General features: G+C 40.1%; 1 protein-coding gene across 4 annotated transcripts in view; it reads right to left on the bottom strand.

The window, feature by feature from the left end:
• The window catches only part of LOC126470457 (uncharacterized), a 227,781-nt gene that overhangs the window by 56,012 nt on the left and 153,469 nt on the right, over nucleotides 1–18,300 (bottom strand). For 2 of the 4 annotated variants that reach the window (XM_050098306.1, XM_050098308.1), the window contains exon 3: nucleotides 3,121–3,428. In XM_050098306.1, coding sequence (XP_049954263.1) covers nucleotides 3,121–3,428 — 308 coding nt within the window. The remainder of the gene's footprint in view (nucleotides 1–3,120; nucleotides 3,429–18,300) is intronic. The other 2 variants (XM_050098307.1, XM_050098309.1) reach the window with 1 other exon arrangement.

Below are 18,300 nucleotides of genomic sequence, written 5' to 3'. Positions count from 1 at the left end.
TAGCGTGGATGGAGGTCAACGATGAGGAAATGGGCAAGTGGAGATGGCACTACAGATAATCAAATCCAGCAAGTAACCCAGAGAGTGAAGGTGATGTTAATGCTCGTGTATTAACAGCTCTGTAAAACGCCCGAGTTCCAATTCCATGCTGTTTGGCACAGGTTTTCAAAGTTTCTGGGTCAAGATACCAGAGATATGATGGTACCTGGTCATCACAGACTGAGCTTCTGAGGGAGTAGTAAAAAGACAGTCAGAAATTAAACTTACAGCAGCAAGGAAAGGAGAGTAACACCTGGCAGCCTGTAAGTGCAAGATCCTATTTTTAGGTGTAGCTGCACAAGTATGTATGAAAAATATTTTCATTAATGTTAAAACCAGTCATGTATACATATCCTGTAAACTGATTCATTCCACATCATTTCAACAAAAAAATCATTCAAATGATCTTTTAATTTGTAAGTAATTGGCTAGCAAATGCTTGGGATGCTGTATCTGCACACACACACACACACACACACACACACACACACACACACACACACACACAGAGAGAGAGAGAGAGAGAGAGAGAGAGAGAGAGAGAGAGAGAGAGAGCGTGTTTTAAGCCACCTCTTGGCTGACATAACAGCATCATAAGTAGCAGTATCTATCTTCAAATACAAATACAAGGTACTTGAGACTGGAGTAGGGTAAGATCAATTACATGAAAGTGAAGATCAATGAGGAGCGGGATTCAAAGCAACAGTTAGTCACCTATGGTCAACCTAGGTGCAAGATTAGCTCTATGCACCCTCACACAACTCCCTATTGCAGTCTAGTCACAGGTATTTCTGATGTGAACAAATGTATGACCAGATGAGAAAATACGAATGCCATATAACAGCTGTGCTGCAATTTGTGTGCTGTGTTATAAAGTGATAAAAACTAATCTGCTCTGTGGCCAGTCATAAATTCTGCAACCTGAATGCTGAACATGCTGCACACAATATCAATGACTTCAACAGCTTCTGTAGTACCTGTGTCATTTTGGTCATCTACCCCAGCACTAGATCCACTGAACACTGCAAATAGGCATTGCCCCTTCAAACATGTTCCTTTCTTACAATACACCTATAGTCCCCAATTCACTGCAAGTCCAAGTTTTTTTTACATCCATAACTGGGAAAGCCAATGCAATGGGCTTCGACATCATATCCAACATCATGGGACATTGTTGTCCAAAATTCCAGACACATCCAAAAGGAAGCGTACTGAATCCTCATCATGCACACACCCCGCGATTCAACTGACAGGGGAACATTATGTAATAGAAAAGACAGTGTATCTCTCAGTAAGGTGAAGTATATTGATCCAGTCAGTTGTAGATGGTCACTCGTAACACCATACTGTACACTGAATCTGAACCACTGAATCTGAACCAGCACTAACTAACTAACTGATGATTAGTGGTAGCCACACTGTAGGGTAAGTTATGATGCCATCTTCTCCCAATAAGGCCTCATCAGTGAACAAAATGGATGACATGTACAATAGTACATAATCGACCACAGACATAATTCTGCCTGTGGCAGTCCCTAATAGCCTTTGCATGTGTACTAGACATAAATAAGTAGAGATGGATTCAAAGGCATGTGACTGACATTCATTTCACGGCCCACTTTTTTGTGATCACATTGATTTATTGACTTATGAACAATACGACAAAAAAAACACACACACACACACACACACACACACACACACACACACACCAGTTACTGACTACTGACCTATCAGTGTTCTGCACGAGTCAGTACAAATGAAGCAGTACCAAACAAAAATCCAGTGTTTCCTTGGTTCAGTGTCATAAGACATACAAGCAGCTGGCTTCACAAAATTCTGATTTTTCATGACACTAAACCAATGCTCTATCTCAATGAGTTACAATAGATGCATGTTTTATGTTTTTTCAACAATCTTTTCAGGGTGTACATTTTTATTTTGTGAGTAACTCTAGCCAAAATGCACACTATTTTTGGAAGGTTTAGTCTTGTATGCTGGCTGACATTTTGGTCAATGTTAAATGTTTGTTGACGTCTGTTTTCTGCCCTATTCCAAACAGCAGTATATGGTCACTGCAGCATGTGTTAGTTCGTCAGATGAGATAGTCAGTTACTGGTAGTGAAGAAAACAAAATAATTTTACTGAATGATGTGTTTAGCATCTTCTGCTCGCATCTGACACAATGAAAAAGGTATACTGCACAGGGATATCTACTGTACATACAGACATAACATTTAGTGGAAAAAGTTTCTAACGTGATTTGTGACTGCAGCTCAATTTTTGATCAATGAGGTATTTAACACTCAGATTTCTCTAGCTTTCTATTACTAGATTTTTTCCTCCTGCTCTGTATCTTTGCATGAACCAAGCTTCACTTTTGTTTGATAAAACCCAAGGGGAACAAATTATGACAATAAAATCAGTTCTCAACCACTGACTTGCATATGTTTTGGAGAGAAATATTTCACATTAAAATTAATTATGGCAGGTTACATAATGATGAACACAATAAATTATTCCTCTAGCCAAAGGAAAGAAGGCAGGAAAGGATGATTAGAGTTCTCAACAATACCATTAGTTATGTGGCACAAGCTCAGATTACGCAAGGAAGGGAAGGAAAACGGCCATGCCTTTTTCAAACGAGCCATTTGCCTTAGGGAAATCATGGAAAACCTAAACCAGGATGGCTACACAGGGACTTGAACCATTGTCTCCTGAATGCGAGTTCACTGCGCTAACCACTGCGCAACCTCAATCAGTTCCTGTAATCAGTTATACCAATGGATTTAATGTACAGCACAATACTTCTAGTAGTATAACTAGAACTTTTTTATATCACAATTTTGTACACACCAAGATACTCTGTGCAAATGATGTAAAGTTGTACAGAAAAATCCGTTTTATACATAAAAGGGTAGCATTACAACACCTGGAGATTTTACATTCTATGTTACAGGCTCTGGAAAATAAAAAGATATTGTAAATAAGATGATCTGATACAAGAGTGATAGTCAGTCAGTGATCAAATTAATACAAACAAACAAATATATAAGATAAAATATTTTAAACAGAGAGTACCTGTGTCTCACACTGAGCGTGTCAAGCCGCAAACGAAGCTCTTCCTCTCCATCTCTGAGCAGCTTCTCAGCCTCTCTCTTCGTGTCCTCTTCCTTGTCCTTTTCTGAGGCAGCTGAGCTGGATCGTGACTGTGTCTGTTGGCGACCACGAAGAGAACGCCGTGCCCATCGTCTGCGCATGGGGGATCCCAGGAGTTCTGCCTCTCCATGGATGTGCAAAGCACTGAGATTCTCTGTAGATCGGCTGGCCAGAATGTGTCGTACATCCACTGGACTGAGAATGCGTGGAGAGCTCCATGGTGAGCACTGCTCCATTATGAATGAGACAAGTATGGTTAAGTAAGTCACTTTCAGAACATATTAAGCGAAAAAGTTTGCAATGATAACTTCAAATTAAAAATACATGGTATCAGGTTATACACTACACACAGGAAAAAAAAATCTGAAACATATATTAACAATTTTTGACATTAAAAACAAAACCATGCTTAAAAATTCCATAAAAGGTGAATGTTACATTATAAATAAGAAAACTTAACTACCATATGATGTCCATGTGTCATAAACAACTATGACAAAGAATCTGGGCACCATACACTTATCACTCTCAATTGAGCAGATTGCTTTTAAATAACACAGTACATGAATGGTTTATCAGTAAATTTTCAAGTAGCATATAGAACCCATTTATAGGACTGTAACTTATGCTAGTAGAATAACTGACAGTTTCAGTTTGTGGTTATGTTTTCAGAGAAATATGAAAGTATTTCTAGGATGAAACTCTAACATTGCAGCTACAACAGTATCACACTCATGTGTATTTATCACTCCTCATTATCCATTTAGTGAGAAACTTCTTATACACTCATGTTCAAGAATAACAAAACACGTTGAATGACTAGAGATAGGATGTTCATATTCACAGGACATGTGCACTAGTATGTTCTGCAGAAATGGTTAGCATTTTAACCACGGCAGCCCATGGGTTCCAGGTAAAGACTGATATCACGGCACAACACCACATACTGGTAACATGTGCCTGCGGCTCTCCTTGTCACTATAAACCAAAGTTTTATTACGGCATGGGTTACGTGTGTATCATCCACTTCTCCACCTACCTTTGACGAATGTGCAGAAGCATGCTAGACGACAGTGGTATATGGAACAATGCCACTGGGGGGACAGGCACGACAACATACAGTGTTTTTGGATGAACCAAGGTTTGTTTGTTCGAAAGTGATCGCCACATTTTGGATCACCACAGACAGGGGGAGGTGGCATCACAGTGACTGCATTCGTACAAGACACACAGCACAAATTGAGGGCCTTATGGTGTGGGTGCAACCAGAAATCACAGTTGGTGCATGTCCAGAGCACTGTGATGAGAGTGACCTATGTGAATGACATGCTGTGACCTGTAGCCATACCCTTTCTACAGAACGCCCTAGGAGTCATTTTTCAGCAAGAGAATGCATGACTTCCACATTCACAAAATTTTTACTAGTGTCATACTTTTTTGTGTCACAGAAGAGAATTCTAAGATCTACTGGGAACTGAATGCTTAGAATTTTTGATTACCAATTTGACACTTAACTGATTCTATTAGTGTATCTAAAACTTTAACATAACACTAATAGTCATCTCCAAAAAGAACCAGGACATCAGTAGAATAACGGAAGAAATTTTAAAGCAACAGGCAATCCACACTCCCACACAGAACTGTACAAAGTCACAAAGGGGAGCAAGTTCAAAAAGAGTAATGTACCTCCTTAATAGGCTTTTAAAAGTACACAGCATTTTAAAAATCAGAAGGCAATTAAGAAACAAAAGAGTCAACAATTCTTAATAAAGTAAAATAAATGAAAGATTGTAGTCATCAACACAGGTCTGCAAGTACTCTAGAATAAATATAAGAATGTGGAATTATGACGTCCATTGTTTTTCTAAGGAAACAGATCTTGAGTCTACTGATGGTCAATCATTAAACATAATGATTTTCCTGTTTTTCAATACACTTCCAATGAAATCCACACAACCAAAATCCGTCCTGTACAATTGAGATACTGTTTTGGCAAATTTACTCATGTCATCAAATATTTTGTCAAGAATCATGTTTTTGTGATCTAAGGAGTAGTCTGTCCCTATACAGGAGCAAAAAGTTTGCTAATTCTGTTTTCGAATATTATAATATTCATAATAAAAAAAATTTCATTCTATGTAAAGTAGACACTAAAGACAGTAAACCTAATATTAGTTATGCATCCACCTTAAAGTATCAAATTGTTCCCTGAATCTTCATACAAGCTGCTATTCTCTCTTGTATAGACTACAAGTTTCTGGAAGAAGCAGACAGCTCTCTCACAGTTTGACCAGAGATCGAGCATGCAGTTCAAGACTTGTGACAGTTCCAAGTGGTCTAACAGATCTCTGCATTTTGAGGAGCACTGCTTCCACAGCCTTCCTGAAAATTTTAAATGAAGTCATTCTGCTTTAGGCTGTTAAAATATTATTTACTGCAATTGAAACTTTAACAAATGGTCATTGTCGAGCATTGTGAAATGTTGGAACCCCTCAAAAACACAAAGTTGTGAGATGCTGGAACATAATACCCAGAAGTGTAAAATCAAATACATCTACCACATCTGCTACATGAGATTTTGACTTAAGTGTTTCTTGTGGATGTTGTTTTTATCATCCTGTCTGCTGTTTGTCATTATTCTGTCAGCACTGTGATGTATGCTCACATGGTGTATGAAACAGTGAATAGATTTAAACCACAACATGTATTTGCTCTTACCCTGCTGAGAACTATGTTCCAGCACATCACAACTTTACATTGTTGAGTGGGTCACATCATCTCACAATGCTTGACAATGATCATGTATCAAAATTGCAATCACTATAAATAATATTTTAATAGCTGAAAGTGGATTGACTTCATAAAAAACAATCAACACTGCTGAGTCCACCATAATAACGCAACCTTACAAGCAGGAAACAGTGGGGGCTTTTTATATGCCACTCTGCTTCAGATGTTAGTTACAGCAACTTCATTCAGAAACCAGTTTAAAGTGTACATGATACCTTCCTATATCAAATTCAGCCTTGCAGCAAAATTAATTTGTGATAAGTCATGCTAGATTTCTGTGAACCCAATCCTTTATTATCTCTAATAAGTGTGAGAAAGGATCAATTAACAAAGTGAACTCTTTTCCTTGGTGCATATCCTCTAACATGCATTTTCCCTTCATGGTTACATTTAGATTGCACACAATTTTGCACACATCACACAAGACAAGGGATGAAATCTACACTTTCTGTGCATTGACTCTGTCCAGACTGCAATGCCACCTAAAGATGGCTGAACAATACTTGTAACACAGAAGTTATAATTTTTTTTCTTTCATGTGCTTGCTTGTCCATGAGTAAAAGATGCATGAACTCTATATGAAGGTTAGTCACAAAATTTCAATTACTACTGAAGAGTTGATTAATTAATCAAGACACACAATGGAAAATCTAGGATGGAATAATGACAATATTATGAAAAGGACAGATTGCAACTTTATTTATAGAGAGGATGTTGAATTGCAATAGGCACAACAAAAAGACTGCCAAAAGGTCCTCTTCTAAAGAGAGTGCGATTCTATAAGGGATTTAAATGGCATGTACCTACAAACACACACTTGATTAATTAAGGAGATGTGTCACAGACAGGCACAACAAAAAGACTGCTATACGTGTGTGTGTGTGTGTGTGTGTGTGTGTGTGTGTGTGTGGGCGCACACACACACACACACACACACACACACACACACACACACACACACACACGTATAGCAGTCTTTTTGTTGTGCCTGTGCCTGTCTGTGACACATCTCCTTAATTAATCAAGTGTGTGTTTGTAGGTACATGCCATTTAAATCCCTTTGTGACAGTACTGTAGCATATTGTTACAGCAGCCAAACTAAAATGGCACAACCCATTGATAAAAAGGTGTATCATGTGGCAATTTGTTCTCGGCAACAACAGAAATGTTGCAGCTGTGTCAAGTGAATCCAGATGACATCTTCAGCCATCTTGATTGGCCTGACAAAGCTGTAACAGTTCCATTGTTGATTTGCCATCCAGTACACTGATGTCATTTAGGACTCTTTCCATTTTATCAGTGAAAACTGGCACTTGAAGTCAATGAACTCATTTTCAAGAGTAGTGGGCTTCAGGAAACATCCCACCATACTGATTTAGGTTTTAGCAGATTCTATAATTCTCTCAGGAAAATACCAGAATGGCCATTCAAAAAGGCTTGGCCTATTTGAACTCAATTCTTGCCCAATCAAATCTTCTGTTCTGTCTCTCAGCTCGTAACATCTGAACAATTTTAAACTTTGATCTTCCTTTTCCTTTTCATGGATTACAATGCTCTTCCCACACAGTTCAGTTGATGAAAGACTTTTCAAGATGAGGATGTTATCCAATGGCACCTGGCCTCAACTTCTGTGAATTTGAATGTTTTATGAATAAACATACAGAGAGTCCCACTATTTATTGATTAAATAACTGGAGATCATACATGGAAACAGTGACAGCTATGAAGTATTTAGGAATATCTGTCCAAGGACGTTTAGGGTAGAGCAACCACATGAAACTAGTTGTAGAAAAGGCAGGTGCCAGAAAAAGTAACACACGAAAATAGTAGTTGGTTTGCCTGATTCCTGAGCACTGTAGCCCATATTGGAACCTATGCAGCTTGAATTAATACAGAATTGTTCACATAAATTTTGTGAAGATAATTTTGAATTCGGCAGGAGAAGATTCATCAATAAGTGCCAATCAAACTAATCGTGAAATGCACACTATGAAGAATACAATGCAGAGAGAGAGTGCTAGAATATCAAAAACAATTCATGCAAACTTGGAACAAATGATTCTGAACCCAGATTTCAGCTTTGACAATGGGTTATGTGGTAATACACTGACAGAAAAAAAACTCAACATCAAAAAATAATTAATGTAAAGTAATGAAATTTTGGGAATATATTTGTCTAGGTAACATATTTAAGTGATTAACATTGCAAGATTACATGTTAATGTAATCAAAAGATAAGCAATTGCAAATGTAAAATGCTGGTCACTAACAACCACTGTAATCGGCAGAATGTTAAATGTAAGCATGCACATGTGCATGCATTGTTATACGGGTGCCAAATGTCACTTTGTGGGATGGAGTTCCAGGCTTGTTTCACTTGGTCGGTCAACACAGGGATGGTTAATGTTGTTTGTGAATAACACTGGAGTTGTCATCAATGATGCCCCATATGTTCGATTGGAGAAAGATCTGATGATCAAGCAGGCCAAGGCAACATGTCGACACTCTGAAGAGCATGTCGGGTTATAACAGTGATAGGTAGGCAAGCGTTATGCTGTTGGAAGGCAGTCCCTGGAATGCTGTTGGTTGGTTGATTTTGGAGAGACGGCCAAACAGCAGGGTCATTGGTACCATGATATAGGATGTTGGAAATCAAGGGAAGAACAACACAAACAGCACAGTCTGTGGAATACTATTCATGAATGGTGGGACAACAGGACAAATCACCAGACTGCCATTCAAATTTGCAGTCAGTATGCTTGAGATAACCATGAAAGTACACTTGCTGTCGTAGGAAATTACATCCTTACAATAATTCCAAGTCTAGGTCCGGTGTATCTAGCAAGCAGACAGGTTGGGTACTGGTCCTCAACTAGGCATCACTGTGGTGCCACCAACTGCTGCTAAAATTGCTGTGCAGATTCTGTACGATACATCAGACCCCTACACTGAACACGACGGTCTTTCCACTTGGTAGTGCCACATGGCTGTCTGATGCCCAGTCTTCTTGAGACTGTACATTCCTGTGACCACTGCAGCCAGCAATCATGTACAGTGGCTTCATCCCTGCCAAGTCTTTCTGCAGTATCACAGAAGGAACCTCTGGCTTCTCGTAGCCCTATTACATGACCTTGTTCAAACTCAGTGAGGTGTTGATAATGGCGTCTTTGTTGCCTTAAAGGCATTCTTGACTAAATCAACTCATCACGTCCAACCTCAAAGGCGAATAAATCAACTCATCAAGCCCAATCTCAAAGATAACTAACAATCATGACTGTTAGAGAGTGTATATAAAGCAAACCTGATTTTAATCCTCATAGTGGCGCTACTAGCGCCAAATCTGAATAGACATCATCTTCCAGATGTAGAAAAAATCACCTACCAGCTTTCACTGATGTCACAGAACTCCTTGGTGTTCCGATTTTTTCTCTGTCAGTATAATGCATTGAGACTGGTGGTCATCAATTCACATAGCTTTCTTAGGTTAAGTTGTTGCTGTAGAGTGTCAGTTATTTACATGAATAGAAAACTACATATTCATTTCTGACCATTATTTTTTTTTATTTATTTATTTTGTAATTCATAGTACTTCATCTAGGATCATCTATGATCTGCATAATTTTATCTTACTAGACTGGGACAACCACAGTTCCATTGGGGGGGGGGGGGGGGGGGGGGGATGGGAGCATCCGCATTGGTGCCTTCAGTGAAATTTGTCAGCTGCTGCAGCCGTTTTCGTTTAATAGTTCCTGTAAGTGGCTCGCTTTTTTCAACAAGTTTTCATCATTTGAAACGGCTTCTATTCGATGCACCAAGGTCATCAAATGAGAACATTTCTGTGATGGGTGATGGCAGCTGGCAGCGTGCAGATAACGGGCAGTATGCGTGAGTTTCCGGTAAACACTGTGGCTGAGACACCCATTTACTTTTGGGCAGATGAGAACGACAGGGAATGGCAAAACAGCGTCTGTCTCTACCTCCACGTCAATTTAATGTTGTACATGTGGTCAAACTACTCTCCCTAGTTTTCACGTCCATAAGGCCACACAACAAATGTGCCGACACGATGATGAAAATTACTAGACATTGCATTAGCCGTGTTTACGAATTCCATTAAGAGGATGGCAATAACTAGACTTCCCACTGTGACACCTTTTCTCTGGTTGAAATATTCTCCACCATTCAACGGAAAAAAGTTTCATGACATAAATCCTCAAAAGTGCAGTCGAAGAACTGGGAGAGAAGATCTATTATTGAGTCTTTGATGGCAATGCGTATGAATATTGAAAGCCAATCAAAGAGGACCATCATCTCCTTATCTACAGTGCTCAAATTTAATTCGGCTCATGATGTCCATCGTATTCTTGATGTAGTGCACACAGTGACCAACATATGTAGAAAGAAAGCTGGCCAGATGTTTCGCGAGTCAGTAACCCAGCGATGCAATGGTGGTCACAATGAGCTGTAGAATTATTCCCTTCATATGAACTTTTGAAAGAAGGAAGATTGGGTTTAACGTCCCATCGACATTGCTGTCACTAGAAACGGAGCATAACCTCGGATCGTGTCAAGGATGGGGGAGTAAATCGGCAGTGCCCTTTCTAAGAAACCATCCCGGCATTTGCCTGGAGCGATTTAGGGAAATCACACGGGAAACGTAAACCTGTATGGCCAGACGCGGGTTTGAACAGTCGTCCTCCTGAATGCGAGTCCAATGTGCTAACCACTGCGTCACCTAGCTCGGTATATGAACTTTTAGGGGTGCAAGGGGGAGGAGATTCTTAACGACATTCTTTTCCAGTGATGACTGGTTGAGAAGCTCCGGCGTTTTCCTCATTATTGTGGATGTTGGATTCTGTGACAAATTTTGGTATATGTCGTCTTCCAGCATCAACCTGATCTTCGTGTCAAAGTCAGCATGTTCTATTATGATGGCAGCATGAGACACATGGGACTCAAAACTTGACAATGGCTGAGGAGCACTCGACCGAAAGCTTGTGGACATTTAATCACTTGACGCGGTTGGATGCTCAAGAAAAATCATCAGTACATATCGCTGTGAAAACATGCATTCGTTCAAGCAGGTAGGAGCTGCCTTGCTTATTCACTGAGTAAAGTTGATTACTAATCAACACTGTTAAATCACTTGCTCTCAAAGGTACTACTTTGTGCTGTGTGGTGTATATTTTTCTTTCAGATTAAAGTTAATGAGTTATCTTTGTCTAAAATATGAACAGAATAATTTTAGTTGTAGGTGAAATACTGTTCATGACCCATAACACAGCAGTGCGTATTTGTCCATTCATGGGTACAGTCATATTCTGAAAGGTATTTAATGTACAGTATTGCTTTGATTAATATTTAACACTGCGAATATACACTTATCTTATAGTACTTTTTGTATACACTGATGGCACCTCTAATGTCTTACGAGTGATAATTTCCTCTACGATGAACTTAGCACACACTGTTATACTTGGTCCTATTATTATTTCATTGTAATGTTACTGGGAGATGTTAGGAACTGAGGACCACATACCATGCTGTAACTTCTTGGTTTATTTCACTGTAATATACGGTTTTTTAAATTACGGTGAACTTCGTGACCAAGTAATAACCTCGTGGTTGGGACCGATCACCTTTTATCGATAAGGACATGAAGCGTGACGCGAATTGCCAATACATTTTCTAAAAGGGAAGTTTTGAGTTATTGTGTTAGACCACACAGAAATATTTCACAGTGGTATTTGTTGCTTGGTTTCTGAGGTCACTCGCAGTTTCTGCAAGCATTTAGCTAAAGTGATGGTGAACACTGACCCTGCATGTGAGGCACTTACCGTTTGCAGTTACATACCAAAAACTGATTGAGGGCCTCCGATTTGAAGAGCCGACAGGGGGTGGGCCTCAACTCAAGGTTCCATCAATTGTCGAGTCTTGACTGGAGACTTTTAAACCATAAATTTGGACAACATGGTCCAGAGGAGAACAGCGATCTGGTGATACAATTGGGTTAACACAACAGTCTATAATTTCATTAAAATGGGCTTCGACTTCATGTAAAAGTCATATTCCGAAAATGAGCACTATTAGAACAAGAGTAGCAGAGTTACCGGAAGTCTGATGAGTATAGCGTCAGACGAAAAAATAACGAATTAGCGATGTAGCATAACTGCTGACTGATGGCTGCAGAGTCACGGGATAAATCGCGCGCAAAATTCGCGCAGAAAACGAATTACATCAGCCCCAGCAAATGATAAACGCTTCGCAAAATGTACGAAGTTATCGTAAACTAAGTACGAATATATAGTAACAGGTAGACAGATACTGCTTCTATGACAACTTTGGACGTCCTATTGGCATACTTCTTTGAATTTCAACCACCATATTGGTTTCCATGACACACGGCAACGGCTTCTCCTCTAATAAGTACCAGTACCACTAGGGGTGTTGTACACCGACAAAAAAAAAATTGCAACATCAAGAACAAGTAGTATGACATAAGTGAAAGTTGGTAGGCGCGTTTTCTACATCTGAAAGATGATGTCTATTCAAATTTCGCGCCAGTCTCATAAGTGTGGCACTAGTAGCGCTACTATGAGGATGCAAATCAGGTTTGCTTTAAATACACGCTGTAACAATCGTGAGCGTTAGTTACCTTTGAAATTGTGAATTGATGTTAGTCAAGAATGCGTTTAGGGTAACAAAGACGCCATTATCTACAATTCAGTGAGTTTGAACGGGGTCGTGTAATAGGGCTACGAAAAGCTGGATGCTCCTTCTGCGATACTGCAGAAAATCTTGGCAGGAATGTAGCCACTGTACATGACTGCTGGCTGCAGTGGTCACACGCCGGCCGGAGTGGCCGTGCGGTTCAAGGCGCTACAGTCTGGAGCCGAGCGACCGCTACGGTCGCAGGTTCGAATCCTGCATCGGGCATGGATGTGTGAGATGTCCTTAGGTTAGTTAGGTTTAATTAGTTCTAAGTTCTAGGCGACTGATGGCCTCAGAAGTTAAGTCGCATAGTGCTCAGAGCCATTTGAACCATTTTTTTGCAGTGGTCACGAAAATGTACGGTTGCTAGGAGACCGGGCTGCGGGAAGCCACGTGGCACCACCGAGAGGAAAGACCATCGTGTTCGGCGTATGGCTCTGGTACATTGTACAGCACCTGCAGCAGCTATCCGAGCAGCAGTTGGTACCACAGTGACACAACGAACTGTTACAAACACGTTACTTCAAGGACAGCTCCGAGTCTTACGCCCTGTAACGTGCATTCCACTGACCCCAAACCACCGTCATTTGAGACGCCAGTGGTGACAAGCGAAAGCTCACTGGAGGGCAGGGTGGAGATCTGTTGTGTTTTCTCATGAAATCTGGTTCTGAGTCGGTGCCAGTGATGGCCGTGTGTTGATCAGGAGGCCAGATGAGGGCTGCGCCCCACCTGTCTGCATGCTACGCACAATGGACCAACACCTCGGATTATGTTCTAGGGTGCGATTTCGTATGACAGCAGGAGCACTCTCATGGTTACCCCAGGCAACCTGACTGCAAATTTGTACGTTAACAGCATACCACGGGGTGTTTTCTAGCATGATAACGCTCGTCCACATGCCGCTGTTGTAACCCAACATTCTCTACAGAGTATCGGCATGTTGCCTTGGCCTGCTCGATCACCAGATCTGTCTCCAATCGAGCACATAAGGGACATCACCGGACGACAAGTCCAACGTCATCCACAAACAACATTAACCGTCCGTGTATTGACCGACAAAGTGTAACAGGCATACAGCTCCATCCCACAAACTGACATCCGGCACCTGTACAACAAAATGCACGAACGTTTGCATGCTTACATTCAACATTCTGGTGGCTGCACTTGTTTTAATGTACTCTAATTTCACATTTTCAATGGCTTATCTTGCGCTTACAGTAACTGTAGTCTTGCTATGATAATCCTTTAAGTATGTTACCTAGACAAATATATTCCCGAAATTTCATTACTCTACATTAATTATTTTTTGGTGCAATGGCCCATCCACACGCAACGATCTGTCTTCGCAGATATCTGCGTAAATGTCTGTGCATGCAACAGATCGCTGCAAACGTGGTTTGTTCACACGATATTAATCCCAGTCTACTGCTCGCCCGCCATCTGCCTATGTAGAAAAATTTCTGTACCAAGAGCCAAACTCTCGTACAGTAATATCAAAGTTTATTTCATTTATTCAGAAATGTAGGCAGTTTTATTACGGTCTGTGTTCGCAACTTGTGTCTCTAATAAGTGCAAACAAAATACGAGAAACAGAAAAACATCAAAATTTTCTACCGGTGGCTGCTTAAGCGAAGGCGTTTTTTAGCAAATAAACTTACTTCACAAGGGCAAGTTCAAGAACTGGCGTAATTATTTGAGGATGAATTTAGAAATGCTTAATTATCTTTTGACGCAGCTCCCAGTATATAAATCTTGTATACGATTCCTGGCAATAGGATTCCTGGCAATAGCAGCTACAAGGATCTAGGATTTTCTACGGCAGTTTTGAAAGCTGCATTGCGCGAAGCTATCTACGCTGTGCTGGAGGATGACTTCATGAAAGCAAGTAAAGTACTGTACCGTATTTCTGCCAAGTTAGCGACAATTTTTTACCGTTTTAGGCATATTTGAGACACAGTATATTCTTAGAAGTAATATACGTGGTCAGTGAGCTGTAGTTCAGTTTGTTTCTAAGTCGAGACTTCCAGTTCCCTGTCTGAAGTATACCGGAAACTTTTACAATTCCATTCTGTATATCTGGCAAGTTTCACTTCCGCTATTGTGGTAGGGAATTCTTCACTTCACCTCTAATTCACTCTTGGTATGAACCACATATTATACTACGAGGTAAAAGCAAGCCCCTCTCTCCCACTGGGCACTCCGGACACGTGTCTAGTGCCCCGCGACCGATGGGCCCCCTAGTTCCTGCCAAATCATCAAACGATAACCGAAATTTATTACCAAAAAACAAATTTATTTTGAAAAAATCGAGCGATAATGACTGACTACAATATCTACTATTAGCTTTGCGCATTGCACAGTTCTGCACGGAGCGAATAGCGACGTAAAATTAAACGTGACCGACCGACTTAAATAATTCGACTCGACGATCGGAAATTCCCCTGTATTTGACTGCGGTGTTATGACGTTTGTTTTGTTTCCTCTGTATTTGACTGCAGTTTGCGACGTTTGTTTTGTTTGTACTTGTTACTGACTGTGCTCTGGAGTATTATTTAATTAAATCGTCGTTTGCCTGTTTCGTTTTGTGTTAGCGATTATTTTCGGTGTAAAAATAAATACTGAATATAAAATGTTGAAACGATCATATCCTTGTGGCTCTGCAAAAGTAAAAATCTGTACATCAGAAGGAAGTAATTGAAAAAGTTGCCAAAAGTAACAGCATATTTTACTACTACTACTGCAGCAACTTAGGTAAGTATCAATAAAATAATAAATCTTCCACGTGATGAGACGTGTCGATCATAAATTGCGGAAATTTCTGAATGTTCATGTCCTATACCAATTTCAGATTTCTACCAGTTTAGGAAAAGAGACTGAATCAGAAAGCGACCGTCCCTCTGACGAAAGGGCAACAACTTCGGTGACTTCACCAACACCGACAACTGTCAGTTGAACAACAGTTTACCAACCAGAAGAAATATCACACGATCCCGCTAATCATTTTCATAAAAATTTTACGGAAAGAAATCGTGAAGTTTTGATTCGTAAGGGACCCGTATTTTTCAAAATAAAGATTCTGGCTTTTTCGAGGCATCCAGAACCTACAAAGATGGTAATAAATCAGTAACTACGTATTTCAACAAAGAACTATTTATTCACAAATTAAAGAACAATGAAAGTGTGGTGTCACCGCCAGACACCACACTTGCTAGGTGGTAGCCTTTAAATCGGCCGTGGTCCGTTAGTATACGTCGGACCCGCGTGTCGCCACTATCAGTGATTGCAGACCGAGCACCGCCACACGGCAGGTCTAGTCAGAGCCCTAGTTGTACAGCCAACTTAGCTAGCGATGGTTCACTGCCTACATACGCTCTCATTTGCAGAGACGACAGTTTGGCATAGCCTTCAGCAACGTCATTTGCTTCGACCTAGCAAGACGCCATATTCAGTTACTATGAATGTATTCTGAACAGAATCATGTACCGTCAAGAGCGACGTTCATCATTAATGGATTAAAGTTAAGTATCAAACTAATTACGTCCGCTTTCTGAATTCTAATTCCTTGTCATGTTCCAGACCTCACGTCAGTATAGTCCTTCCCTCCTCACGTCAGCCCGCGTAAGCTAAAACGCGTGCATTTCGGCCTCCACTAGTAACACGGTGTTGGCTCTTATGCCAACACAACAGAAAGTGTTAAAAGAAAATTGTTGTTGTACTCGCCTTCCAAAAACTCTATTTTGTTTTCCATGCTGGTTATTAAATCCTTCTGATGTAAATCTACACTCTCGGAGTGGATGTAACAATAATCACATAATTTTAACACATGAAAATAGCCCAGCATATAGGCAATCTATGATGACTTATCTGGCTCGAAGTAAAGCGGTTGGTAGAATAGGCAGACTTATTACCTCAATATAAAAAAGAAGTGGGTCACTGGAGAAATGTACTTAAACAGATTATAGCTGTTGTAAAATTTTTGTGCATCGAGAGGGCTTCCATTTCGCGGTGACAACGAAATCCTAGCATCTCCCAACAATGGAAATTGTTTGGGATGTGCGGAATTACTGAGTGAATTCTATACATTTTTTGCAGATCACTTACAAAATTTTGGGAATCATGACAAAGGTAACACTTCTTATTTATCAGCGAATATCTGTTAAAATGTTCAAATGTGTGTCAAATCTTGTGGGACTTAATTGCTAAGGTCATCAGTCCCTAAGCTTACACACTACTTAACCTAAATTATCCTAATGACAAACACACGCACCCACGCCCGAGGGAGGACTCGAACCTCCGCCGGGACCAGCCGCACAGTCCATGACTGCAGCACCTCAGACCGCTCGGCTAATCCCGCGCGGCGGCGAATATCTATAATGGGCTTATTGATGTGATGTGAGAAGAAGCCCTAAAAATTATAAATGAAGCTAAATTGGCAAAATATTGTTTCCATTAGCGTTGACAGTACGCCCGATCTGTCTCACGTTGAGCTAACTTTTATAATTCGATACATTGAAGACCGTGTTCTCGTTGAAAGATTCCTATAGTTTATACCTATCAAAGACCATAAATCTGAGTATTTAGCGGAAACCATCTTGAATTTTTTTACAGAATCATGATATTCCCATAAAAGATTGCCGAGGAGAAAGTTACGACAATGCTTTAAATATGTCAGGGAAGTAAACTGGTCCACAAGCAAGAATCAAGGAGAAATGTAGATTTGTCACTTTTGTACCCTATGCGGGACATTCACTAAACTTGGTAGGTGACCAAACTGCTGGGTGTGTATCAGAGGCAACAAAGTTTTTTTAAATGACTCAGAAAGTGTACAACTTTTTTTATCTCTACCCACCGATGGAATACATTGACAGAACTATTAGGTTAAAAAAAAGTTGTTAGAAGTCTTTCAAAAACCAGATAGTCAGCCCGAGCTGATGCAGTAAGCGCCTTGCATGAAGGTCATAAACAAATTATAGAAACTTTGACGTTCATCGCAGAAGATACAAAACAGGCAACAGAAACTAGAGACAAAGCTCTTAGTCTGTCCAGAAAATGACATTGCTAGAATGTATTATACTAACGAAAATTTGGAGCTCTATATTGGACAGAATAGACAAAATAAGTAATTATCTTAAGAAAGAAACAATAACACTGCATGTTCCAACTAATTTGTTCACGTCACTTGGTGATTTTATCATTAACCCCAAGGATAAATTCGATGACTTCGAGTAGTCCGCCAGAGAAAGAAACGCGGAATCTGATTACAAGGACCTGTCTCAAAGAACAAAACGTAGAAGCTCACGTCAGAGCTTTTTGATCTCTCTTCCCATAAGTGATACCCTGAGCGTTCATCTTAAACAGCTAGTAAGTTCGTATGAGAACATTAGCCAAATCTTTGGTTTATTTTTTCGCTTGAAGACTCTGAATTCTGAAGAGCTGAGACAAAGTTGCAAAGTATTCGCTGAAATTTATTATGAAGACGTTAACGAGCAAGAGTTGGAAACGGAATGTCTGCATTTAACAGAATACTTGAAAACTGTTCATAGTAAAAATGGGAGAACTAATAGTATACTGGAAATATATCACCATTTGAAAGAAAACAAA

The sequence above is a fragment of the Schistocerca serialis genome, chromosome 3, assembly GCF_023864345.2.
Source record: "Schistocerca serialis cubense isolate TAMUIC-IGC-003099 chromosome 3, iqSchSeri2.2, whole genome shotgun sequence".
NCBI classification, from domain to species: Eukaryota; Metazoa; Arthropoda; class Insecta; order Orthoptera; family Acrididae; genus Schistocerca; species Schistocerca serialis.
The sequence above is the reverse complement of the archived record's forward strand: the minus strand, read 5'-3'. Positions and strand labels throughout refer to the sequence as shown.